The following is a 27,173-nucleotide window of genomic DNA, read 5'->3' on the forward strand; positions in this document are numbered from 1 at the left end:
TCTACTTCTTTAACTGCTTTCTGCATTTCCACGTATGCTGCATTTCTTCCCCTTTTCCACAATGCACCATCGTCCGCATAAAGGGATTTCCCCATTCCTTGTCCAATTCCTGAAAAGATGTCATTTATCATAATGTCGAAAATAACTGGGCTACAAACATTTCCTTGTGGTGTACCATTGTCAATATTATATATATCGTAGATTACCTTGTACCCTTACTTGGAAGGTATTATCTATTAGAAAATCCATTACCCATTATATAGTTTACCTTTAATTCCCATCTTATCTAATTTGATTAGGAGTCCCTCTTTCTATAGCATATCATATGCTTTTTCCACTTCAAAAACACTCCTACTAAGATTTCTTTATTCACCATTGCAAAAATGCAATAAAATGTCTAACAGTGCAGACAGAGTACAGGTAAAACAGGAAATGCTTTTATTTTAGTACATATAGGAAAAGGAAATTGAGGGCATGAGGTCGCTCCCCTCATTGGTTGTCAGCTGTGTGTTTCTGCCGCCCCGCCTCATAGCCACGTGCTTCTGTGTTTTCCAAAACACTCATGTTGCTGAAGCAGAGCTTACTTCCATCATTAAGACACACCAGATCATTACAATCTAACATTTGTTTTACAGTATTCCCATTTTGATAACTATATTCACTTCCCCACAATGTACTGTGCGCATTAAAGTCCACACTAATGTAAAGTTTCCTTCTCCTCCAATGTTTTTAATTAAGTCCTTATTTAATCTTTTACACAGATTATAAAAAAATGTACCATTATACTCTGATTTCCAGCTCATACTTCAACCACTACCAATTCAAATTCCTCATTCACACCCACCTCCCAGTATGTTACTCATTGTTTAATAAAAGTTACTACTCCCCTTCATTTCCTTTAATCCTATCTTTGCGCACTGCCGAATATCCTTGAACCACAAAGTTTAAATATGATTTTAACCAAAATTCTTGTACACATATTATATGAGGTTTAGTCTTGAAATTATCTATATATTTTAAATTCTTGCCCATTTAATATTAAGCTTCTTCTATTCCAGTGCAAGATTATCCTCACCATTATGAGCCTCCACATGCAGTCTGGGTATTAGTAACTTGCATTTTTAGTTTTTCATTTATCTGATCAACTGTTATTCCATCTACCTTCAAATACTTATCTTCTGCTCGTATGATTATTTTTATTTTTTCTGTTCTACACACTTTAGGCCGAGCAGTTCAGTTCCGCAATAAAAGTAATGAAAGCCAACTTATCCGCCATAATATTATTTTAATTTACCTCTTCTTGGTTCAGACATTTGTTTCTCATCCTCGAGACTGAATCTATCTTCTCTACTTCTTTCTGTCACATGAAATCCTTTTATTGCTTCGGCATAGGTCAATCCTTCTGTTATCTTAACAATTTGTACCTTAGCAGCATTTTTCCTTACTGGACATCCTCTGTATCCCATGCTATATTCTCCCCCACAGTTGCAGCATTTTGGCTTGGTACCTTCCTCACTCTTTCCATATTCATGGTCCCCATCCCCCCACCTTGCACATCTCTGTTTTCCTCTACATTCTGTTGCCACATGACCATACTTCTGGCACTTCAAACATCTCAGTGGGAGTGGGATATATGGTCGAACTGTGCAACTAATAACTCCTAAAAATCTGGCAATTTTTGCTCATCAAAATGTAACATCACTGATAGGCTACCCATCTTCTCCTTGTTTCAAGTATATTTGTTTGTTTGCATCCATCACGTTTGCTCCTGACAAGCTTTTCTTAATTGAATCAGCAGAAACATTAGTAGGTATTCCTGTGATTTCTCCTCTCATCCATTTCTTTTCTCCCCTAACCTTACATGTTAATTTTGTCCTAATAAGGTCTTTATCCCTTAAAGCTGCCTTTTGTTGTTGTTATATTTACAGAATAGGATAATTTGACCATTTTGCAACATCTTAGCACTTTCAATGTTTCCAATCGTTTCTTTCCATTTTTTTGGTCAATTTTAAAGGATTCACATTATTTACTCCTTCTGACATATACTTCACCAATACCTTATAATACTCTTTCCTTCTTATAGACTGGATATCATCTTTCTCACTTTCTCTACCTGATGCTGGACGCCAATCTTTCCTTCTTTTGCACTTTTCAACTAAAGTCCACTTGCTATTTTAGTTTCTTCCATTTTCCCCACCATCTATGTCTTCCTCTATATTTGAGTCACTTCTGGCCTCTGTGCCATTTCAGTCCATCATGACTTCAGTCACAACCCAGTGATGTCAACCGCCATTGTGTTGGTTTCCTGCAATGATGTCATCAATTATGACGTGAAGCTTTCAGCTGTATTCAATTTCCACTCTGTCCCAAATGGCACACTCTGCTCTTGTGGACCTCCTCCTAGTACAAAGTTTGGTGACGTCAGCCAATGCAGACCTATGGGGCACAAAGGGGTGAGTCCAATTTCATAATTTATATAATAGTCTAACTGAAAGTAAGTAAAGCTTAAAAGTGACCCGAGCAGAACAAAAAGGGAAACTTGAGCCATTTCATGCACATGAGTGTATCATTATATGATGTTTGTTCTTTTATATCAGTAAAGCCAATTACTTTTAACCTTTCTCTTGTCTCCTGTGAATGCAGACACACATCCCACCTCTTTATCGAACTTAGACAATCTGGTCCACTGAGTAGCAGTTTATAATCTGCAGGTCCTCAGCTAAATATTGCTGCAGCATTACTGGTTAGCAAACTATTAATCTGAAATCTCAAGCAGCACACTCTCACAACCGCAGTGCAGTAGAGAAAAGCACACAAACAGTGTTTTAAATCACTTTCCAGTTATAATCCCCATCAGTGTTATTTATGCAGGATTAGATTTCACACTTCATTGTAGGTCTGTTTAATGTTTTTTCTATTAAAATTTTTTCACCCTTTTTACTGTTTAGAATAGTAAAAAATAATAAAACTGAAAGTGACGTTTTTGACAGAAACACAGGGCACAATGACACACCCATTCATACACTACAGACACTTTAGACACGCCAATCAGCCTACCATGCATGTCTTTGGACTGGGGGGAGGAAACCGGAGTACCTGGAGGGTACCCCCCACAGCACGGGGAGAACATGCAAACTCCGCACACACGGCCCCAGCGGAAATTGAACCCCAGACCCTGGAGGTGTGAGGCAAACATGCTAACCACTAAGCCACCATGCGCCCTTATTAACCTGTTAGTATGTAAGTATTTAATGATAGTTAAGTTGAACACATTGAGAGATTTTATTTCACATTCACAATTCAAATAGACTGCTCTTTTTCCCACTGTTAAAATGTGAAGCGCTAAATGTGTAAAAGTTAGCGAGAAAGAGAGGAGTGGTTTGTATGATTTGTAACCTTATTTTGACAGGTGTAGGTCAAAGGTCATCACCAACCATCATTATCTTAACAGGTATAGGATAAGGTTATCAACAACCGTCCTTTTCTTAACAGGTGTACTTAAAGATGTATAATGTTACATGTTCATTCCCATAGATTAATCACAGATCTTGACAGGCGTAGTTAAAGATATATAATGTTACATGTGTTAGGTTTGTTGTAATCTGTTGTGTTCCCTCACATCTGTTTAAATATTTAGGTCATAGCTAATTGATTATTATCAGTAGTAAACTTTAAATCTGCTTCTGGTGCATTCCCACACCCACACACCCCCCCACACACCCCCACCCACACACACACACACACACACACACACACACGACCCTGTCTATAAAAGGCTAACACTCCGGAGAGTTTGGAAAATCAGCAAAGGTTCGAAAGAATTTCCAGACTCTATCCTTCAAAACTTCCAGACACCATGTATTTCTCAGCAGGTAAGAAGATGTATTTTAAACAATTAAAATAGCTAATTATAAATTGAAGTAGAATGTTTATGTAATTATCCAATTGAAACTGATATTGATATAACCCTAACCCTAACCTTTCTGAGTATATCATTATCCTTATCTGGTCATTATGTAATTTGGTACGGGACTATATCTAAAATTTAATCTTCAATACACTTACAGTGAGGGAAAAAAGTATTTGATCCCCTGCTGATTTTGTACGTTTGCCCACTGACAAAGAAATGATCATTCTATAATTTTAATGGTAGATTTATCTGAACAGTGAGAGACAGAATAACAACAAGAAAATCCAGAAAAACGCATGTCAAAAATGTTATACATTGATTCTTTTAAGTGTGATTGAAATCGCTAACAATTTAATTTCTGCTGAGGATGTCATCACCGTTGAAATCAGGGGTGATACGATAAATGTTTCATCATGCATTCAATTAGTCAACGGTGTCATCGATTTACATTCTTTTCTGACCATGCTCGAAAATGCAGTTCAGAGTAAACGTGAAATTTTTAAGGATAATACCCTTGAAATAGTCCTCCAAATCGTCCGACCACCTTAGGGTGGTGCAATTAGAAGGAAAATAGGCCATATATTCAAATCAGAAACCATACAGAAGAAAATGAAGAATCTATACATTTTTCACAACAGAGACATGTGTTTTGCCTTGTGTGTTACCCAACTTTTGAATCGTGAAAAACAAATGCTAGACAATTACAATATGATGTGGAATTATCTGTAAACACCGCAGTCACCTTTGCTGATGTATCGAAATTTAAGAGACATTTGAATTGTAAAATCGTAATCGTACACTGTTTCGCCAGCAAAGCCGGATACTCTTTTTTTCAAACTAGCAAAACTCCCCATGAAAAAACTATATACTTTTAAACGTAAGGAACACATGCGCACCGATTCCAAATACATACTCCGTGGCCAAAAACTCGATAAGGATATTGAGCATAGATACTTTACACAGCCGACTAGGAAAGAACACGCCAATGAGAATGATGTGTTTTATGATTTCGAGACTAGACAGGAAACAGGAACTCATGTAGCTAATTTCAATTCAATTCAATTTTATTTGTATAGTGCTTTTTACGATAGACATTGACTCAAAGCAGCTTTACAGAAATATCAACACGGTATACAGATATCAAAGGCGCAAATTTATCCCAACTGAGCAAGCCACTGAGTGGCGACGGTGGCAAGGAAAAACTCCCCAAGATGTTTTAAGAGGAAGAAACCTTGAGAGGAACCTGACTCAGAAGGGAACCCATCCTCATCTGGGTAACAACAGATAGTGTGAAAAAGTTCATTATGGATTCATATGAAGTCTGTATGGCGTTAGGAGCAGCCGTAGCCCCAGCAGTCTGGAATTAAAGAAGATTTGAGCTCCATCCAGAGGCAGAAAGGATCTGGATCTCTAGTATCTCCATAAATTCGTGTGGCTAATTTCTTATGCTGTATTGATTTTAAGGGAGAGGAGTGGGTGGCTGAAGGGGATGATTGCGTCAGTGCCTTCTTTAGAAGTTTCGTTGTAACACATACAAGGTTATACGTTTATCGTGCATAATGCAAGAGGGTTCGATTCATACCTTTTGTTAAACTATTTAGAGAAAGAAGGAATCACGCCCAAAATCATAGCGCAAGGCGGTACAATTTTGTGTTTCACTGATGCAGCGTTTTGCCAGTCCTACATTGATAGCCTATCATTCTTACCCATGAAGTTGAGCAGCATCCTGAAAGCCATGGGGTTTTCAGAATGCAAGAAAGGCTATTTTCCCCATTTCTGGAACACCATAGAACATCAGGATTACGTAGGACCGTATCCTGACCCTAAGTTTTACAGTGTAGATGGCATGATGCCTAAGGATAGAGAAGAATTCGTTAATTAGTACAGCACGGTTTCTGAAAAGTCTTTGATTTCAAGAAAGAGATGGCCGAATACTGTGTGAAGGACGTAGCCATTTTGAGAAAGGGCTGTTTAGCTTTCAGAGATGAAATTCTGAAAAGTACAAAGGTCGATGCTTTTAAATGCATAACAATCACATCTGTATGCATGAAAATCTTTAGAACCAAGTTCCTGTGTAAAGACACTTTAGCTATTACATCGCTTGATAATTACATCACCAGACAGAAATCTTTCACAACACCTTCCATACAATGGCTCAAATACGTTTCTAACACGCAAAACCTACCCATTCGCCATGCGTTGAACGAAAGTGAAGTCAGGTTTTGTTGTGGATAAAAATGACATGAAATAAACATGAGGGAGACCTAGTATGAGTAATATGTAATTTTATTGAAAATTCACAGGACTGGTGGGTGCATAATCTTGAGGAGAGCGGTAGGGGGAAGAAAATGGGGTGCGTCCTGGGGACATGGGATAGTCAGCAAGGGTGAAATAAGGAGAACACTGAGAGTACGGCGGACTGACAGGTGAGGAGAGTAGGAAAAATGACGACGGGCACCTAGACACACAGAAGCGGTATTAGGTGGATATTGACGAATTGGATTCACACTTTAAGATCTTTTAAGAGTAACACACTATGGTTTTCACAGAGAAGTATGAGCTGAGGAGTGCAAACACACACACACTCTCTGTCTCTGTCTCTCTCTCTCTCTCTCTCTCACACACACACACACACACACACACACACACATAACATTATAACTTTATAAGAATAATAAAAAGGAGTAGTAAGATATTATAAGGGTAATATGAAGAGTAGCAGGATATGTAGGATATTAGAAGGGTAATATAATGCTATTATGAAGTAGGAAGTACAGTAAACCATTTGCAAGCAGTATAACTATATATAAAATAGAGATATAGAGCAAATATGAAAGTAAATTATAAACCAGAAACACAGAAAAATGTAAAAGAAACTTACTCATAACTCAGATGGTGAAGATTCTTGTCTCGCAAGGAAGGCCTTAATTTTAAGAGAAAACCATGAGGAGCCATTTATAAGGGTAACTGATTCAAGCTGCCCCTGCGAGATAAAAGTGAGACCAAGGTCTCTCTAAATTGTTTTGTCTCTCTCCCACTTTCGATCCTAATGGTAGTCAGAAAGTCCTCTTTCAAAACATAATGGTAAATTTGATAAGCCCCTTTCAAAACATAATGGTAATGTAGATGAGCTCTTTTTTAACCCTATTGGTATTGATATCATAGTCTTTCTGAAGTATATGGGTTATCTACTGTGTAAATACACTATAAATACTGGAGCTTGAGCTCCAGGTGTCAGATCACTTTTGAGAATTCTCATCGGTGTGGATCTCGTGTGGTGAAATGGAACCAATAAATCTGGACCCTTGCTTCTTCTCACTCACGGCTGGTGTCTTTTTTCTATCTCCAACTGGGTTTACAGATGTGAGTATTTGCTTCTATGTTGAATTTTAAATGTTTTTGGGTAATAGGCTAAATTTGGGCCAGCAGTTTGCTAACTATGACGTAGATGGTTACTGTGAAGATGGACAAAAATGTAAGGCTTTTGAGTTTCTTGGATGTTTTTATCACAGGTGTGAAAAGTGTTTTTCCCTCAATGAATCCGCATCCTCTTAGCTCATCCAAAGCTACCTTTGGAGATGTCTGTCAAAAATCAATGGAGAAAATGAAGAATTTGCCAGACACTCACAATTTGCAAGTCACACTGATGTGGGAACATGAGTGGAATGAAATGAAGAAAAATGACAACCGCATGTTTCTAAAAGACTTTGACTTTCCTGAGCGTTTAAACCCACGAGATGATCTTTATGGCGGTCAAACAAATGTGTTACATTTACATTATGTAGTTCAGCCTGGTGAGAGAATTGAATATTTAGATTTTACCTCTCTTTACCCATTTGTAAATAAGACAAAGACGTACCCGATTGATCACCTTATCATCATTTATCGTGACTTTAAACCACCGAAATCGGTATCGTCAGAGCAAAACTATTACCACCTAGGGGTCTGTGGGAACCTGTTCACCCATTTCTTGTAAAAAGCAAACTCTCTTTCCTCTATGTAGAACATGCACCGAATATCAGCAAAAACAATCTGACCATACAGATCAGGAGAGCGCTCTTACCGGAACATGGGCTCCTGTCGAAATTGAGAAAGCTGTCGAAAAAGGTTACAAAATTCTAAAAGGGTTTGAAGTGTGGCACTTTCGTAAAAGGTCTGATGAGCATTTTATGAAATATATTAAAATGTTCCTCAAGACCAAACAGGAAAGTTCAGGATATCCATTCTGGGCCGTTGATGAATCCTCTAAACGTGAGTACATTCACAAATATAAGGAGAACAAAGGGATCACGTTGGATCCGCACTGTATTACCGTTAATCCTACCAAAAGATCCGTGGCTAAACTCGCGCTAAATTCGTTGTGGGGTAAGATGTGTCAAAGACCAGACAAATCAAACACAATCTTATTCCGCGACCGTGTTTTTACAGTTCATGTTCTCCGATATTTATAATGTGTTAGTTCTCTTTTTTGAATGAGAACGTGGCGATGGTGCAGTGGCAGTATGCAGATGAGAGACTGATTAAACCGCTGAATTCTAATGTATTCATCGGCATTTTCACTACAGCGTACGCTAGACATGAACTGTACAATTTATTGTATCGATTAGATCAGCGTTGTTTGTACACAGACACCGTCAGAATAATTTTTAAAAGTAAGGAAGGTGACTGCATGCCACCCTTAAGCGATTACTTGGGTGGTCTTACCAGCGAACTAGATGATGGCGATCAAATCATAGAATTTGTAAGTACAGGCCCTAAAACCTACCGTTACAAAACCGTAAAAGGAAAAACAACTATGAAAACTAAAGGCATTAATTTAAATTGTATCAATTCTGAAATTGTCCATTTGAAATCACTGACAGATCTGGTGGACGAGCGAGTGAAAAATCCAGATCAAACCAGTCAACTCGTAACCACGCATAACCAAATCGTAAGAGACAAAAAGGGGTTTCATTTGAGAAACAAATCGCAGTTAAAAAGGTTCAGGGTTGTGTACGATAAGCGTGTTTTATTATCTGATTTTACAACTCTCCCTTATGGTTATTAAGACTATTCATGTATATATATGCATATTGTTTCTGCTGATGTGTTTTATAATGGAAAATATGAATGTGACTGCTTTTGACACTAGGATGCAACTTCCCTTTTCATGTATCGTATGTGGACCGAGTAATAGCGGAAAATCTTATTTTATCAAAATGTTGTTGGAAAACTGTAAAGAGGCAATGTCGGTATTTCCCGAAAACATTGTCTGGTGTTATACGTGTTGGCAACCTCTGTACGATGAATTGATGATCAGAATAAAAATAAAATTTCTTCAAGGTAGATTTCTTTGTGTGATGACGAACTATTTCCTTCCAATAAAATAAACTTGTTGGTAATTGATGAGTTGATGGAATCTGCAAGTAAAAACGAAGTAGAAAAGGTTTTTACAAAATACACCCACCACAGCAATCTGAGCGTCATCTACCTCGTTCCAAACTTGTTTTTTCAAGGCAAGACCAGTAGAACAATCAACCTGAACACCAACTACATGGTTCTTTTTAAAAACCCTAGAGACAAATTACAGATCAGCATACTGGCTGGGAAGTGTCCCTGAGGAAGCAGCACCCTTCGAGCTAATGCTATTACATTAATTTCTTCTAATCTCTATACTTTAAAATTATTTACCTCACGTTATACAAATATAACTGACACTACTTTAGATAAAACAATCGTAAAGTTGCGCTGTCTATCTGTTTTGTTTTTTTTTTACAAACATCCGCGACTAGCTTGTAGCCCGCTAGCCTTGTTTACGTTTCACATTTCTCACTTACCGCTGTTCTGTTTAAAAAAAACAAACAAAAAAAACAAATATGTCTGCTGTCTCTCCGGTTTTGAGTGCAGATGAGGACTCGCTCGAGCTTCACATGGTGCGGCTGGAACTGGAGGATGTGGAGAAGCAGATCCGCGGCCTACTCGACAAGCAGGCCCAGCTGCTGGAGCGACAAACTGCGCTGGAAACATCTTGTGCCTCTGCCCACATATCCAAGGTAAGCACACAGTGTGGTATTTCCACTCCCAGCCCCTCTACGCCGTGTGTTTCTCTGTGCAGGGACCGTGCACCTAGGACTTTCCCAGCCGGTGCGCACACACTGTTTTTCTGGTGCTTGTGTCCTTGATGTCGCTGCGCAGGTATCCGGGATCCTGAAGAAAGACGAGCGCATTGGAGCGGTTGTGCTGCACGCGGGGACGAACGACACCAGGCTGCGGCAGACGGAGGTTCTGAAGAGGGACTTCTCCAGCCTGATCGAGACGGTACGAGGCAGATCACCCACCGCGAAGATCATCGTCTCTGGACCTCTTCCCACATACAGACGTGGAGCAGAAAAGTTCAGTAGACTTCTAGCATTAAATGATTGGTTAGTCTCTTGGTGTAATGAGCAGAATCTGGTGTTTGTCAATAACTGGAATCTGTTCTGGGAGCGTCCTAGGTTGTTTCGTCCTGATGGCCTGCACCCCAGCAGCCTTGGAGCGGAACTGCTTTCAGACAACATTTCCAAGGCTCTACACTCCAAGTGACTGCCTACCGTAAGTACATCTTCCAATAATAACATTCAGTATAATCAATGTTCAACTAAAAATCCGGCAAAGGTAATACATACTATAGAGACTGTGTCTGTTCCCCGAGCTATACAAATATATAGAAAATCTCGGAAAGTCTATCTTCGTAACCTAATGAACATAAAATTAAATCATATTGAATGCACAGCCAGCACTTTTGATCTGAGGCTAGAACTATTAAACATTAGATCTCTTGCGTCTAAGGCTCTTATTGTTAACGACATCATTACTGATCAGGAATGTAATTTAATGTGCTTAACAGAAACTTGGATTAAACCAAACGAGTACATAGCATTAAATGAAGCCAGTCCTCCTGGATACAGTTATGTACATCAGCCTCGTTCAACTGGTAGAGGAGGAGGTGTTGGTCTCATCCATAGTAAAAAATCTAGGAGTCACACAAAAACCTAGTTATAAATTTCATTCTTTTGAAATTCTTTATACCAGTATAAGTTATGTAGCCACAAAAAATAAGTCAATTCCTCTAATTATTATTTACAGACCCCCAGGGCCATATACTGAATTTCTTAGTGAATTTGCAGACTTTGTCTCAAACCTGGTTGTGTCTGTAGATAAAGCATTAATCGTCGGAGACTTTAATATTCATTTTGATAACCTGGAAGACCCTCTAAGATTAGCGGTTGTGTCCATCTTAGATTCAGTAGGGATTAATCAAAACATAATCGGGCCTACTCATAATGGTGGTCACACTCTTGACCTCATACTAACATACGGACTAAGTATAGAAAATATTATCATTTTTCCACAGTCTGAAGTTGTCTCACACCATCATCTTATCTCGTTCATAATACGTATTGATCATAATATTTCCACCTCGCCTCGCTTCCACATAAAACGTACCTACACATCAGCTACTGCACCGAGCTTCATAAATAACCTCGCAGAAACATCAATTAGATTTGGATCACCGTCAGATCACACAGAACTCGATCAGGCGACTGAAAGCTTGGAGTCAACACTCCGCTACACGCTAGATAGAGTGGCTCCACTCAAAAGGAAAATAATTAGAGAAAAAAAATTAGCACCCTGGTATAACGATCAAACGCGAACCTTAAAACAGACAACTCGACAATTAGAACGTAAATGGCGTCAAACCAAACTGGTGATATTTCAAACAGCATGGAAGGAGAGCCTACTGAAATATAGGAAATCTCTTGGCGATGCTAGAAAAATCTATTTCTCCACCTTAATAGGAGACAACAAAAACAATTCTAGATTCCTTTTCAACACAGTAGCAAAATTAACTAGGAATAAAACCACTGCAGAGAGAAACACTCAATCATTACATAGCAGTGAAGATTTCATGAAATTTTTCATTGATAAGGTTGAAAATATTAGACGTGAAATACAGGCCATTAAATTAAAACCGGACAGTACTGTAACAAACCCATTACATGACAATGTAGCAATATCAGATCAATGTTTAGAGTATTTTGCTCCGCTTAGAGAGACCGAACTAGCTACATTAATCTCTTCAGCCAATTCATCAACTTGCGTACTAGATCCCCTACCTACATGTTTGTTTAAACAGATTTGTCCTGGAGTAATTGAACCACTTCTAAATATAATCAGTTCTTCCCTAAGCACTGGCTATGTACCTAAATCACTTAAATTAGCAGTTATTAAACCCTTGATTAAAAAACCTGATCTTGACCCGTCTCAATTGTCCAACTATAGACCAATATCAAATCTCCCCTTCATCTCTAAGATTTTAGAAAAGGTTGTAGCTAAGCAGTTATGCTCGTACTTAGATAGGAATAACATTCATGAAATGTGTCAGTCAGGATTTAGACCTCATCATAGCACAGAGACAGCGTTAGTTAAAGTAGTAAATGACCTTCTACTGACTTACGATCAGGGTTGTGTCTCGCTGCTTGTGTTACTCGACCTTAGTGCAGCTTTTGATACTATAGATCACACTATTCTACTTGATAGATTAGAAAATGTTGTTGGTATTAAGGGAACAGTCCTCTCCTGGCTCAGGTCTTATCTGACCGATCGTTATCAGTTCGTAGATGTAAATGGTGATTTCTCCATGCGTACTGAGGTTACTTTTGGAGTTCCACAGGGTTCTGTTTTAGGCCCACTGCTCTTTACTTTATATATGCTACCCCTAGGTCAAATTATTCGTAAACATGGAATTAGCTTCCACTGTTATGCTTCCACTGATGATACACAGTTGTATGTTTCAGCGAAGCCAGAGGACAGACAGAAGCTTAGTAAAGTTGAGGATTGTGTAAAGGACATTAGACATTGGATGTTAATTAACTTCCTTCTACTTAATTCTGATAAAACAGAAATACTTTTATTAGGCCCATGTGTAGCTAGAAGTATTCTTTCTGATCACATGGTTACTCTGGATGGCCTTTCTGTTTCATCATGTACAGCAGTTAAAGACCTTGGAGTGATTATTGACTCCAGCCCATCATTTGATGCTCATGTAGATAATATTACTAGGATAGCCGTCTTTCATCTCAGAAATATTTCTAAAATAAGAAACATATCGTCACTATATGATGCGGAAATACTAGTTCATGCATTCGTCACCTCTAGATTAGATTACTGTAATGCCATACTGTCTGGATGTTCCAGTAGAAATATAAATAAGCTCCAGTTAGTCCAGAATGCAGCTGCTAGAGTCCTAACTAGAACTAGAAGATACGACCATATCACACCGATATTATCAATACTGCATTGGCTCCCAGTGAAATCTCGCATTAATTATAAAATACTTTTATTAACCTATAAAGCACTAAACGGTCTCGCGCCACAATATCTAAGCGACCTTTTGGTTTTATATGATCCGCCACGCCTACTTAGATCAAAAGATGCAGGCTATCTGACGGTACCTCGAATAGTGAAGGCTACAGCAGGGGGAAGAGCTTTCTCTTATAGAGCCCCACAGTTATGGAACAGTCTTCCTATTAGTGTTCAGGACTCAGACACAGTCTCAGTGTTTAAGTCTAGGCTTAAAACATATTTGTTTACTCAAGCCTACCCTGACTAGATTCTGTTCTACTACTTCGCAGTCATAATTATCTTTTTTCTCCCTCTCTCCTTTTGCCGAGCCCCACACGAATTTATGGAGATACTAGAGATCCAGATCCTTTCTGTCTCTGGATGGAGCTCAAACCTTTAATTCCAGACTGCTGGGACTACGGCTGCTCCTAACGCCATACAGACTTCATATAAATCCATAACATTTTCACACTAACTGTTGTTACCCAGATGAGGATGGGTTCCCCTCTGAGTCGGGTTCCTCTCAAGGTTTCTTCCTCTTAAAACATCTTAGGTAGTTTTCCCTTGCCACCGTCACCACTCAGTGGCTTGCTCAGTTGGGATAAATTCACACCTTTAATATCTGTATACCATGTTGATATTTCTGTAAAGCTGCTTTGAGACAATGTCTATTGTAAAAAGCGCTATACAAATAAAATTGAATTGGCTCGTCAGATGTATCTGGGTAACAGCAAGTATTTTTTAGAATGCTTTCTCGATGCTGTCTCTAGACCTTACGGGTATTTATTTGTTGACCTGAAAGCACAAACACCAGAAGAACTTCATCTCTGCTCAGGGTTGTTTCCGGGAGAATCTGGTTGTGTATGTTCCAAAGAAGATGAAGAAAAAAAACAAAAGGAAAAAAAAAAAAAAAAAAAAAAAAAAACACAACTTTAAAGTATTGACAACAAATGTCTGATTGAAAAAAAAAAACCTCCCATTGCTGAATGCATCACCCCAGCCGCCACCCCGAAGGAGAAAGGACATATTATGTGATGCGCCCACAGATCTCATCCTGAGCATATGTGAACTAGCTTTAAACGTACTCAGAGGGAACATACCGCTGACAACAAAACAATACCAGGTTTTAAAAAAAAAACAAACAATGGATCAAATTATTTGCGGATAAAAGTGTCAGTAGAAAGAAAAAGGAAAGATATTAATCAATCCGGTGGATTTCTTCTGCCTTTGATCTGTGTAGACATTCATTTTATAAGCAGCTTAATCACATCCCGCAACAATTAACATGAAGACTGCAGAGAAAATGTATTTAGTCCCTCAACATCAGCTCCATAAACTTAGAAACATCACCACAGAGAAGGAAAGCTTAAGAAAGACTGTCAAAAACAACTTGGACGATGCAATACGAGGTATTTTGTCAAGGACTGATCTGAATGATTATGATAAGGCGAAACTCTACATGCCGGCGCTGCAAAATTTTTTGAATTTGGTTAAACTAGTAGAACAGGAAACCGCTCAACTGAACCTGTCCCTACCTAAAATACCGGAAAGCAAAACGGAAGCAATGGTGATCAAAGACGAGATCGTACAAGAGGTGCTTGCTAGAATTTCTGCGAGAAACAAAAGAAATGCTTTGCACGTTATGGAAAAACTTTTAAAAGCATTGTCATTTAATATTCCACTACACATGCAAATGAAACATCTAGAGAGTTAACACATTGTACAAAAGTAAAGGAATGCTTTTTATTTACTCTAAGGTACATTTTTTTAACAAAAAAAAGACATAAACATCATTTCTATTTAAATCTTTGCTATACATAGACATAATACGGATAAACGAATAACCTTTAGCTTTGTGACAGAAAAAAAACCACTGTTTTTCAGCAAACTGAAGTAAAGTTTTGAACTTGTGCAGGGTTAAATTTTATTTTGCAACAGTTCTTTGTCAAAAAATAATTAATCAAGTGAAGAAAGAGTTCGTAGTCTGAAGGGTTTCCGTACGAGCCAAAAATTTCTCCGGTATAAAGCAAGCCAGTGCTCACTGTAGCATTTGGAGAAAAACAGGAAAACAAAATAAAGTCATGAATTTTGCTAAAATCCAGGGAGGAAGCAATAAAGTCCCATTGAACAGAATACTACAGTCCATGACAAATAATACAATATAGTTTAATGCCTGAATGTCTCTTTACCTACCTTTAAAAAAATGAAAATTAAAAACACATCTTACTTTGAGAAATTAACGTCTGATGGTTTTATGTTAGAGCACTTGTGTGTCCTTAATGAACTTGAAAGTGTATAGCTCCGCCCACATTGTCCACAGAGGTACAGCTTCTGTCCAGTGTGTCTCTGCTGGTGGCTGTGGAGAGTCCTCTGGTCACGAAAACGTTTCTCACACTGCGAGCAGTGAAACGGCTTCTCTCCTGTGTGAATGCGCAAATGCTGTCGGAGATTACTCCGAAAAGTAAAACTCTTCCCACACAGTCCACAGTGATACGGCTTCTCTCCTGTGTGACTGCGCAAATGCTGTTGGAGATTACCCTGGCAAGTAAAACTCTTCTTACACTGTCCACAGTGATACGGCTTCTCTCCTGTGTGAATGCGCTCATGTCGTTGGAGAGTCCATGGTTGGGTAAAACTCTTCCCACACTGTCCACAGTGATACGGCTTCTCTCCTGTGTGAATGCGCTCGTGTTGTTGGAGATTACTCTGAAAAGAAAAACTCTTCCCACACTGTCCACAGAGATATGGCTTCTCCCCTGTGTGAATGCGCTCATGTCGTTGGAGAGTACGCTGGCAAGTAAAACTCTTCCCACACTGTCCACAGTGATACGGCTTCTCTCCTGTGTGGATACGCTGGTGTCGTTGGAGATTACACTGTAAAGTAAAACTTTTCCCACACTGCGAGCAGTGATAAGGCTTCTCTCCTGTGTGAATGTGCTCATGCTGTTGGAGATTACTCCGAAAAGTAAAACTCTTCCCACACAGTCCACAGTGATATGGCTTCTCTCCTGTGTGACTGCGCAAATGCTGTTGGAGATTACTCTGGCAAGTAAAACTCTTCCCACACTGTCCACAGTGATACGGCTTCTCTCCTGTGTGAATGCGCTCATGTCGTTGGAGAGTCCATGGTTGGGTAAAACTCTTCCCACACTGTCCACAGTGATACGGCTTCTCTCCTGTGTGAATGCGCTCGTGTTGTTGTAGATTACTCTGAAAAGAAAAACTCTTCCCACACTGTGCACAGAGATACGGTTTCTCCCCTGTGTGAATGAGCTCATGTCGTTGGAGAGTACGCTGGCAAGTAAAACTCTTCCCACACTGTCCACAGTGATACGGCTTCTCTCCTGTGTGGATACGCTGGTGTCGTTGGAGATTACACCGTAAAGTAAAACTTTTCCCACACTGCAAGCATTGATAAGGCTTCTCTCCTGTGTGAATGCGCTCATGTCGTTGGAGAGTCCATGGTTGGGTAAAACTCTTCCCACACTGTCCACAGTGATACGGCTTCTCTCCTGTGTGAATCCGCTCGTGATCTTTGAGCTGATGACTTTTAGTAAAACTCTCCCCACAATCTGAGCAGTGGTACATCTGGAAAACACAATAAAATTATTCAAGATGCGTATTTTAGATTTTGTCCCCATGTGTTCATGGAATTGTTTTTGGAAACGCCTCCTACAATATCGTAATACGGTTTGACCACCCAATCACCCACCTTTAATGGCTGTAGACTAGCTCTACAAAGATAACCTTACTCTGGGCGTCAATGTTTTTTCAAGGTGAAGCACTGAATGTGTTTAGACTCTGGGAAATCAACATGGAACTTTGTGTTTCCAAATACAATGGTTTAAAGCATTAATATAATCAAAACACATTCTCTGTTGAAAAAAGAATCTGAATATCTATCAGTTGTGAATTTATAGCTCATGCCACATGCATTCTTCTTAAAATTCCACTAACACCGCATCCCTGGGGACTTGTATGGCGATCCCCAGACTTGTTCAATATAATTAATCCGTACAGGAGTTCAGAGTTTCTTGTAACTGTTAAGGCCAAAAGTATTGACTTTTTTCATCTGCAGGCATTATTCTTTGTCTGTGGAAGTAGAATGGAGTGGAATAAATGACACCCATTAAGCAGCATTCTGGGGCAAGGAGTTTGATTGGTTAATACTAATCACGTACAGCACGCCGTAATGTTTCCCAATCTAAAAATTTAGCAGTGGCTTTTCGGAGCTCACCTCTGAATCAGTCTGGGGTACTTAATGAAAGGTAAACAAGACAGATACACGTTGCTACCAAAGATGTACTTGCAGTGTTTACATGTAATATATCTATGTGCCAACTCTAGTACTACGATGGCACTAACGACTCATTTAAAGGAAGATACTGTGGAAGGACATGTTGTAAACTGACCAGTGACAGGATGCAGCAGTACTTTCACTGTAAAATCATCATTACTATCTACATGTCCAGGAAGCACAGGCAGTGTTCTGTGCACAATATAAATGACCTTTATAAGGAGACAGTTTCCTACTTCTCTGTAACTGAACCTGAAGTTACAAGCCCTAAAGAGAGATGTAGTGAGATTGATGAAGGCGAAGTACACCTTTCAGAAAATTTCAGTGATCTGTTTCTCAGAAATATTTGTCTTTTCTACTTGAAATTACACAGGCAGTTTCTTCTTTTTTTTTCCTCCTCATTTTAATTTATTTATTCATTTTCATGTGATTCATTTACCTTTTCTCTTCTCTCCTCACTTCCCTTTCCCACATAATGTCTCCATAAAACAAAGGGAGAGCAGTGTTTCCCACCAAGAGTTGTCCACAATGTGAAAACAACTCAAAGAGTAAGCTGAACTAACAAACTAAATTACCTAAACAAAAAAAAATTTCCAGCAAGAGAAAAGTCCCATACTGACTTCAAATCTGATATAGTCTGCACACTTTAACAAATATAATGTCCTTACCTTTTAAAGACTTGTAACAAATAATATAACAGTGTAGCACGTAAAGATGAGGAAGCACTAATAAAATGAAAAACTCTAACCCAGTCAGAGCATCAAATCAGAGAAGCACATTAATACAGAAGTAGATTTAAGAGGAGTGAGTCCACAAAATCTAGACGAAGTAATGCCTCGACAATATCTTCAATAAGAATCCGAATTCTGTAGAGCTGGAAGGCCGAGTGCAAAAAAAGAATAAAAGTGAAAAAAAACTCCACTACATAGGTGATGCAGTTCACCCCGATATCAAGAGTTTAACATAGTCTCCTGCTTCCTCTGCTGAAATAAAGTCCTTCTGAACACCGTTATATGTAATGCAAAGCCGAGCTGGGTGAAGTATTCCATAGCAAGCTCCCTCAATACCACGAAGTTGAAGCCGAACCTCGTTAACGCGGCCCGGGCTGTCTTGGCTGCGTAGTCAGGGAAAACGGAGATGGTCAAATCCCTCGTTTTAATCTGCTGGATCTCTCTCGCACGGCGTAAAATGTCAACACAGTCACTGTGATAGTGGAATCTGCACACAATAGCTCATGGTCGTTCACCAGGCTTGGGCTTCGGCTGAAGGGTCCGGTGGGGCTGGTCCAGAACCGGCTCCTTCTCCAGACCAAACGCCACCTTTAACAAGGCCGCTACAACAGCAGTTGTACATGTGTCAGCGCCCTCTGGAACTCCCACTATCCTAACATTATTTCGCCGTGACCTTGACTCCAAATCCTCACATTTATTCTCTAATTGAGTCACGGTCACAGTGAGAGACTCCATAGTAGTCTTCATATGAACCATGTCATCGGTGCAACCGGAGAGCGTGTGCTGCATTTCCCCAACAGTACCTTTCAGTGTTGATATGTTAGCATCGGTAGCGACTTTATCACCAGCCTGCTGTGTTTTCATGGCCTGCAGGTCAAGCTGGATAGTGGACAGCGCCTGAAACTCCTTTTTAAAAATATCGGCAATGTTCTTTCTCAGTGAAGCCAGCAACTCAAGCTTGAGTGCGGCGAAGTCAGGATCACTGCTCCGCAACGCGGATTCAGGGGGAGAAGGGGACTCGCTCACGGCACGCACACTAGGTCTTAGTCGTGTCTGAATGCTACCACGGGTTTTCGTGTTCTTTCCAGACATCTTAACGTGCCAAAGTTAAAAGTGCAAATAAGGAAACAAAGTAGAATAAGTCAAAATATATTATATGACCAAAAAGCACTAATTAATTACAATTTTAATCGAAATCAGCAGGAGCCTCCAACTTCGCATCTTACTCCATCGAACACCGAATTCGAACCTCGGGCAGTTTCTTCTGCCAGCTTCAACTATACAAAATATTGTTGAGATGCAGAGCATACATGAACTGGAACAGACCTACACTTATGGATAAACTGAATGTACTTCTGAAACATGATTTATCATTAACGGATGATGCCATTGGTAGAATATGTGATGCTGTGAAGTGAATCAGATTGTGAATCTGACCTATACACCATTTATTCAAGAACTTTTTTACAAAAAACGTTCAAATACACAGTACCTGCAAAGGTTTACTTAGGAAGAGATGACAAGGTCAGTGAGGTTTGCCTACTATGTTCCTGTAAAGGAGACTTTGAATGTTTATTGGAGTCTGACCTATGGCAGAAGTATTCTGCACAGCATACACATGTGCAGATGTGTTTTGTGATGTCGGTGATGGTCAGCTATACAAAAACAACAAGATTTTCCTTCAAAACACAGCATGTCTTAAACTAATTCTATATCAAGATGCTTTTGAGGTGGTGAACCCATTAGGCCCAGCAAAACGCAAGCACAAAGTACGAGCTGTGTATCTTTCTCTGCCTAATTTACCACCACATATAGGATCAAATACAGATCACATGTCACTTGTAATGTGTCGAGAAAAAGATTTTACACACTTTGGCCATGACACTGTTTTTTTTTTTTTTAGAGCCAGACTTGAAGGACTTGGAAGAAAATGGCATTACTGTGGCAGAAAAAAAACAATTAAAGGAACTGTTTTTTGTATTGCAGGTGACAAAGGCTCTACAGTGTGCCCATTTCACTCACATTTGCGACTGAAAAATTCTTTGTGCGACTGTGAAAAAATATTTAGGAGCACCGGTGTGAGTGACCTGTTCGTAGTTGTACAATACAATCGGAATAGAAACTAAAACTCCAGTTACTTTCACACTGCGTTTCCTCTACTCAGTCAACCGAACAAGTGTGTAAATACTGCAGAGAAGCCATTATGATGACAAGAGTAACTCTGTAAATCATCTACTTCTCAACTCTCCGATCTCACAACCGCCATCTTTCATTAATCCCGCAAAATGTCCTGCGACCTGCTTGTGTAGACACAGCGGAATATTAATAATAATAATAATAATAATAATAATAATAATGTTAACACTGCAAGGTGCGTTTTAATTCAAACTTCTTTATTAAATAATTCCTCACTAAATCATAATCAAGAGTAGCAACTGTTAAGTCTGTAAACATACAGTACACTGCCGCTCTCCATTCACTAACTAACAGCGCATTCACTAATTTAAACTCACGGTTGCCAGATATCACTAGAAAAGTCAACTCCAGTTTCCAAGTTTTGATTTAATCCCCCCAAAATAACTCAATATTATCAGCAGACAAGGCAACACTGTACTGGGAAACCCATCTAAAAAGAACAACTGAAACAAAAAAAATAAAATAAAATGTAACGTAAAGACAGAAAATGTGCTTAGTAGGGATGTCACGAGAACCGCCACTTTGGTACCAATTTGATACCAACATTCTTAAAACGTGACAGTACTTGTTTTTCTGCAGTTGCTTAGGTACCGTTGGTTATGAAGGTACAGAGGTTGCAATTCTTCCAGAACTGATGGGGGCAGCAAATACACGCAAGTGTTTTAGTCGGTCCACAAGTGGTAAAGACGACGAAGAATGCCTACAAGCACACGGGAAAAACTACAGAAAATGGTGACAATTTTAGCTCCGCCCCAACTCGTTGGGAGGCAGAGCGAGGAAAGCTCGGTGAGAGGAAAGGTAGCATCGGTTGCCGGTGTGCAACCGATGCTATTGTTCATTTCAATGCGAGGAAATCCCTGGAATTTGGCGAAGCACCTGAAAGACGGTCCTATATTATGTTTATTTTAGGTAGCTGTCATTGTAGCCGTGAAACCAGCTAACGTTATGTAACATTTGCGATAGCCAGTTATTTGTTAATGACGCTAACGCATTGCAATGTTATAAACTACCTCCTAATGGGCCACCATGCATCGCCATTCAGCCCGTGTCCTGTCAGCTAAATGTAGCCTAATGTCACTAATTACTAAAATGTTCATGCTTTTAATAAATCTTTTTGGCCTGCCACAAAATCAGTGAATTTAAATTAATGCTTGCATTCAGAGTATAAGGGGTGTGCATGCATGCATTTAGGAGTGCACGCACTTGTTATTAGCACTGTTTTATTAGTCACTGTCAGACAGTGTTTGATAACTAAAATGTCCGCCCCCCTTTCTCTCTCTTTTTGCCAGTATTAGCCAGAGGAGGAACTGGCCTCAGTGCTTGAGTTCCTGTAAAGGAAAGCAAAGTTGTTTTTATTTGGGTGGAGGCGGGGTTCATTTACTATGTAGGTTCATTTACAGAATTTTCACAAGCATTCATTCTTTTCCAATATGTTTTTTCATCATAAATCCTGAGAAGGGCACAAAAGTAGAGGAGAAGAAGAACAAAAAGCGACTTCCAGTGAACCCAAGAGTCTTCCCCTTAATCTCAGGCCTTTCGGATCACGAGTGGTGAGAGACACTAAAGCTGAACTAGTTTTTTGTTATATTGAATTAACAAGTAACGTGTTATTGACATGTGTTGTAACCACAAGATAGCAAGTTTGCTGATCATCAAAATAGCTGGATCAAATGTTGTGATTTGTTCTGTTTTGTTTTTTTACATGATGTGCTGATTTAAATGATTTACTGAGGTTATGTTATCGTAAATTAGGGAGTCTTTAATCACTGTTTTTCTGTGAAGGATTTTCCCCATAGGATGTTAAGTAGAACAATGTCTTTAAACATCCACTCTTCTCTTTGCTGTATTAAAAAAAAAAAAAAAAAAAAAAAAAAAAAAAAAAAAAAAAAAAAAAAAAAAAAAAAAAAAAAAACTGTAAAATGTTTATTTAAAAAAACAAACAAAAAAAACCTCCTGATCTGGAGTGTAAATCCATCTTGACAATCCAAGTGCTTGGTGCCAAAGCCGAAGAGCGACACAAGGCGCTAAACTCAAACGAAACAGCAAAGTGCCATGATCGCAAGTGTAGCCCAAGCTGAACTAATAATTTTGAAGAAATAAAATGATGCAAAGAAAAGAACAAAGTGTTTGATAATGAAAAGGAAATGGTCATAAAAGAAAACAGTGAGTTGAAAGGTCACATATTGGACCAAGAAACATACAAAAGAAGATAGTGTCTTCATATAAAAGGGTGGAAAAAAGCCGAAAGAACAGATAAGTGAAAAATTAATTCAACTTCTTACAAAAATAACCCCGCATTATGCTGCAGTCATGGTGAGGCCGTGGATATCGTGCACCATATGGGAAGATGGGTTTCGTCACAGGGAAGTGATCGTACTCTTTGCTGGCAGAGCTGTACGGGATGAGGTGTGGACAAGAACCAAGACTCCAGGGGTGTGTAAAGAAGCCGGCATCAGATTCACGGAAGATTTGACAAGGGAAGACATGCTGATGAGACGTAAATTATGGCCAAAAATCAAGCAGGCGAGAAAGGAGGGGAAATCTGCAGGCTTCCTTACATAGATGGTAAACGTATTATATGAGCCGGTATTAACAAGTTCCATGTGCGATCAGGTGAGATCGAGGACTGATGTTACAGGAGACTGAAACTGCACTTTTCTTTTTATTCTCTTTTACACTATCTGCTGAGTTGTAGGTAACAGAATTTTGTTGTACTAGTTATATATCTTGTTTTAATCGTTCAATAGGTTTAATGTCCCCATTGAATTCAAATGTTTCCTTTTCTTTGTTAAATCGAGTCTAAAAGATGTTAAAAAGAAGACAATTTTTCTGTTTTGCAAAATTCAAAACTCACAGATCCTTTATATGTTTACAAGGAACTCATTCGAGTTTTCTGATACCAAATTTTGGCAAAGACAACGGAGAGATGACATGCTGATTAATCATGGATCAAATCGATCCACTGGAGTTGCTATCTGTTTAAACAAATGTCCAGGGAAAAAGATAACACAGAGTGGATAAAGAAGGACATTGGATTGGTACGTTTCTTCACCTAGACGGAATTTCATCATTTTGGTAAATGTTTACGGTTTTAATAACCGTTTCCAGAATAAGAATTTATTATTGACAATAACTGAGGGTAAAAGACTATAAAAGAAACTAACCCCCCAGTTATGTTTTAGTAGGAGAGGATTTCAATATAACGCCTGATGAATATTTAGATAGACTTCCATCTAAATGTAGTAATTCGCAAGTGAATGGAATTTTGCGAGATTTGGAGATATTTGGAGATAACTTGGAGATATTTGGATATTTGGATATTATAGATATTTGGAGATAACTAAATCCCACTTCCAGACAGTTCTCGTGGATTAAACCAAATGGAAACACTTGATCAAGAATTGTTTACTGGTTAAGTACAAGTGAGATCTCCAATTTGGTTACCAATTGTGTATCATTCCTAATACCCCTTTAGCAGATCACTATATTATTAATCTTGATATAAAAGCAAAGGAAAACCTTCAAGAACAAAAGTCTACTAGAAGTTTAAAAAAAAAACAAACAAACAAAAAAACCTATTATTCCTATATTAAACGAATGACTACTGAGATTAGAAATAAAGATATGTCCAGTGGCAGTAAATGGGAATATATTAAATACAAAATTAGAGAATACGCAATTACATTTAGCAAAAATCTGAATAAATGAAAAAGGAAAAAGAATTTAAATTCTAGATATAAATCATTGTTGTTGAAAAACGTTCTTACCCGACAAAGAAAACGTTATTTATTTACAAACCGAGCTAGATGAAATATACATTAGGAAAACCAAAAGGTGCATATGTAAGATCCAGAGCTAAATGAATGGAAAAGGGAGAAAAGAACAGTTCATATTTCATCAAGCAGGAAAAAAGGAGACAAGAAAGAAAGAAAATGATTAGTAGCTTAATAGTAAATCAGGAAGAAAACTCTGATCATAGAGTAATTACTAAAGAGTCGTTTCAATTTAGTCTAATTTATATTCTTCTTTGCAAACGGCTGAAGATTATTATGATTTTTCTCGAAGAAGTGAAGAAGGATATTCCAACAATTGACAGTATTTTTAAAGATATATGTGAAGCGGATATTACATTAGTAGTAATAACATGAACTTTGTTAAACTGTTTGATTTATGACCCTTCCATGTCCCCCTGACTGACAGTTCTGTAGGGGCGTGTGATTTACGACCTTTGGATCTCAACGTATGTGTGCGCTACTGGCCATTGTCTGTGTGTGTGACATAATGGAGTTTCATGGTTTCGTTGACCAGAAAATGCTTAGGATGTGTCTGCTAATGAATGTGGTGTGAACCCTACTTTTTACAGTTTTAATCCACACACAATGTATACATTTTGTGGTACAAGTGAATTTGTTTCTGAAATTACCTTTTGTGGTAAGTATTGTTTTAATTTGAAGCTTAAGCATGGTTTGGGTGAATATGGATGATGTAAGAAAAGTGTATAGAATGGTTAGTTATGATGCGTGTGTATTAATGCGGTCGATCCGTTTTGTGTAACTATGCTGTTAGAAAATACATGATTGAATGTGGTAGATGTATTAGAATCGTGGACATAAATGAACAGAATGATATTTGTGAAATAATTTAAAGATTTGTTGATTACATTGTTGAGAAAACACTGACGTGTATAAAATTTCTACAGTCCCTCGATGTTATGATACCGTTGTTCTCTTTTACTGAAATAAAACCAAGAACACTTAAACCATCTGGGTTATTCTTTGCGGAGACTATGTCCATGTGCAAAGAAATGAAAAATATTTATTATACCTTCTAAATAGGGGTTTTTAGGAGGTAAAGACATTTTTAAAGAATTATGCGTTGTTTAAACTATAAACAAGTTTTTTTGGAAAATGGATTACAGGCGAGGATAATGATACTTATACACTGCACAGAACTATCTACATATGTGGACTCATCTGAAAATAATAACTAGATTATTCCCTAAGCCAGAAACCTGTTTCATTATTAGACAAGATTAAACTCATAACAAACCCCTACAAATTCTCTTATTTTAATTGATTTCTTTTGTTTCTTTTCTAATTTTGTTTTGAATTATGCAAATATGATTGTGTCCTCAGACTGTTCTATAAAAAAGCTCATGAATAAGTTGCCAATTTTGTTGTAAACACTGAATACAATAAATTATTGTAAACAATAAATAAAAACACGTCTTCACATCGTTCTTAATGAGACTAGTTAAGAGTTTTTTGAGGACGTGCCCACGACGTTTCTGGACCGTTGGCCAAGATTATATATAAAAATAAACGTTACCAAGACGTGGTAAAGTAACAACGTTTTCATAAAGTAATATTAAACTGACAAAAAGAGGCTAACTGGTGACGTCATCAGAATGCGCGGTGTTTGCGGGGAAGTTTTCTGCTTGTTGTATATAGCGTTGTAATCATTACTTAATTATAAACAAGTTCTCAGAGTTTAAAAATTAAAAGAGAAATCAGACACATGACTAAACTTTTACCTCTGAGCCAGTAGCAGCAGGAGTCTGTGGAGATTTTCTTAAAGACCGCCGTCTGGACTCTGATTTCATTATAAGAGGTGTTAATAATCAGGACACTGGAAGAAAAATACAGAAATTCATGACTCCAGAATCTCCACTAACCTGTTAACCGAGTAGCTCAGGTGGTCAGTTTCAGATGAACTCACCTTAAGTGATATTCTGTGTAACATCAGCGCTTCCAAGCCGTGTAGAGAAGGAAGCTCCGACACCAAGTGTGTGTGAGTTTCCTTCGTCTTTTTCTTTTATTGTTTTATGGCGGTTGGCAAACCAGCTTAAGGTGCATTACCGCCACCTACTGGGATGGAGTGTAACGTTTAGCTGGAGAAAAAAAAATTATTAAACCACCTATTAATCAAACCTGTGTCCCGCAAGTATTTAAAGATAATGCGGTATACTCTTACCTCTCTCAATGTACATTGAAATATATTTTCTGATGTTATTGTATATATTCCGAGATCCCTTAATTTTCTCACAAATTGAATTATTTCTATATTGCATGCCTCACACTGCAGTATCACATGCTCATCTGTTTTAGACATTTCACAATGTATACATTGATTTGACTCACTTTTTCCTATAGTCTATTATTAATGTAAAATGTAAAATTAAAATGTAATAATAATTTAAGAGAGTATGTCCTATACAGAGCCTGGATATTAGAGTATCTTCCCTTCTGTTCCCATACTTTACATTTATTCACTTAGCAGACGCTTTTATCCAAAGCGACTTACAAATGAGAAAGATACAAGCAAAGCGATATATCAAGCAGAGAACAATACAAAAAGTGCTACCATACAAGATCTATTAACTGAATTCCAGAAGAAGCAAAGTGCAGAGTAGAGGTGTAAGTGCATTTTTTTTAAAAAAAATTTTTAATTATGAGTTTGTTGGGTGTTCATGGAAGAGGTGGGTCTTTAGCTGTTTTTTGAAGAAGGTGAGAGATTCTGTGGTCCGGATTGAGATTGGAAGTGCATTCCACCACTGAGGAACAGTTAGTGTGAAGGTTCTGGAAAGGGACCTTGCGCCACGCTGAGTTGGAACTGCTAAACGTCGGTCGCTAATCGATCGCAGATTGCGAGAGGGAATGTAGGCCTTCAGGAGAGA

The 27,173-nt window shown here is 38.4% G+C and overlaps 1 protein-coding gene and 1 long non-coding RNA gene across 7 annotated transcripts in view; both read right to left on the reverse strand.

Moving 5' to 3' along the window:
* Nucleotides 1-415: 415 nt before the first annotated feature.
* On the reverse strand, nt 416-9,865 carry LOC128635417 (uncharacterized). The gene is made up of 2 exons (XR_008398392.1): nt 9,727-9,865; nt 416-9,309 (listed from the first exon to the last, which is right to left on the reverse strand). It is a non-coding gene; the product is annotated as an uncharacterized LOC128635417 (long non-coding RNA).
* A 5,048-nt stretch (nt 9,866-14,913) lies between these two features.
* The window catches only part of LOC108279549 (gastrula zinc finger protein XlCGF26.1), a 144,624-nt gene continuing 132,364 nt past the window's right edge, over nt 14,914-27,173 (reverse strand). For 3 of the 6 annotated variants that reach the window (XM_053688344.1, XM_053688343.1, XM_053688342.1), the window contains 4 exons: nt 26,216-26,364; nt 26,031-26,125; nt 15,501-16,861; nt 14,914-15,314 (listed from right to left, as the gene is read on the reverse strand). In XM_053688344.1, the coding sequence (XP_053544319.1) occupies nt 15,230-15,314; nt 15,501-16,861; nt 26,031-26,099 (1,515 nt within the window). In that variant the 5' untranslated portion in view covers nt 26,100-26,125; nt 26,216-26,364 and the 3' untranslated portion in view covers nt 14,914-15,229. Of the gene's footprint in view, nt 15,315-15,500; nt 16,862-26,030; nt 26,126-26,171; nt 26,365-27,173 lie in introns of all 6 variants that reach the window. The other 3 variants (XM_053688347.1, XM_053688346.1, XM_053688345.1) reach the window with 3 other exon arrangements.

Source organism: Ictalurus punctatus, chromosome 19, assembly GCF_001660625.3.
Source record: "Ictalurus punctatus breed USDA103 chromosome 19, Coco_2.0, whole genome shotgun sequence".
Classification (NCBI taxonomy): domain Eukaryota; kingdom Metazoa; phylum Chordata; class Actinopteri; order Siluriformes; family Ictaluridae; genus Ictalurus; species Ictalurus punctatus.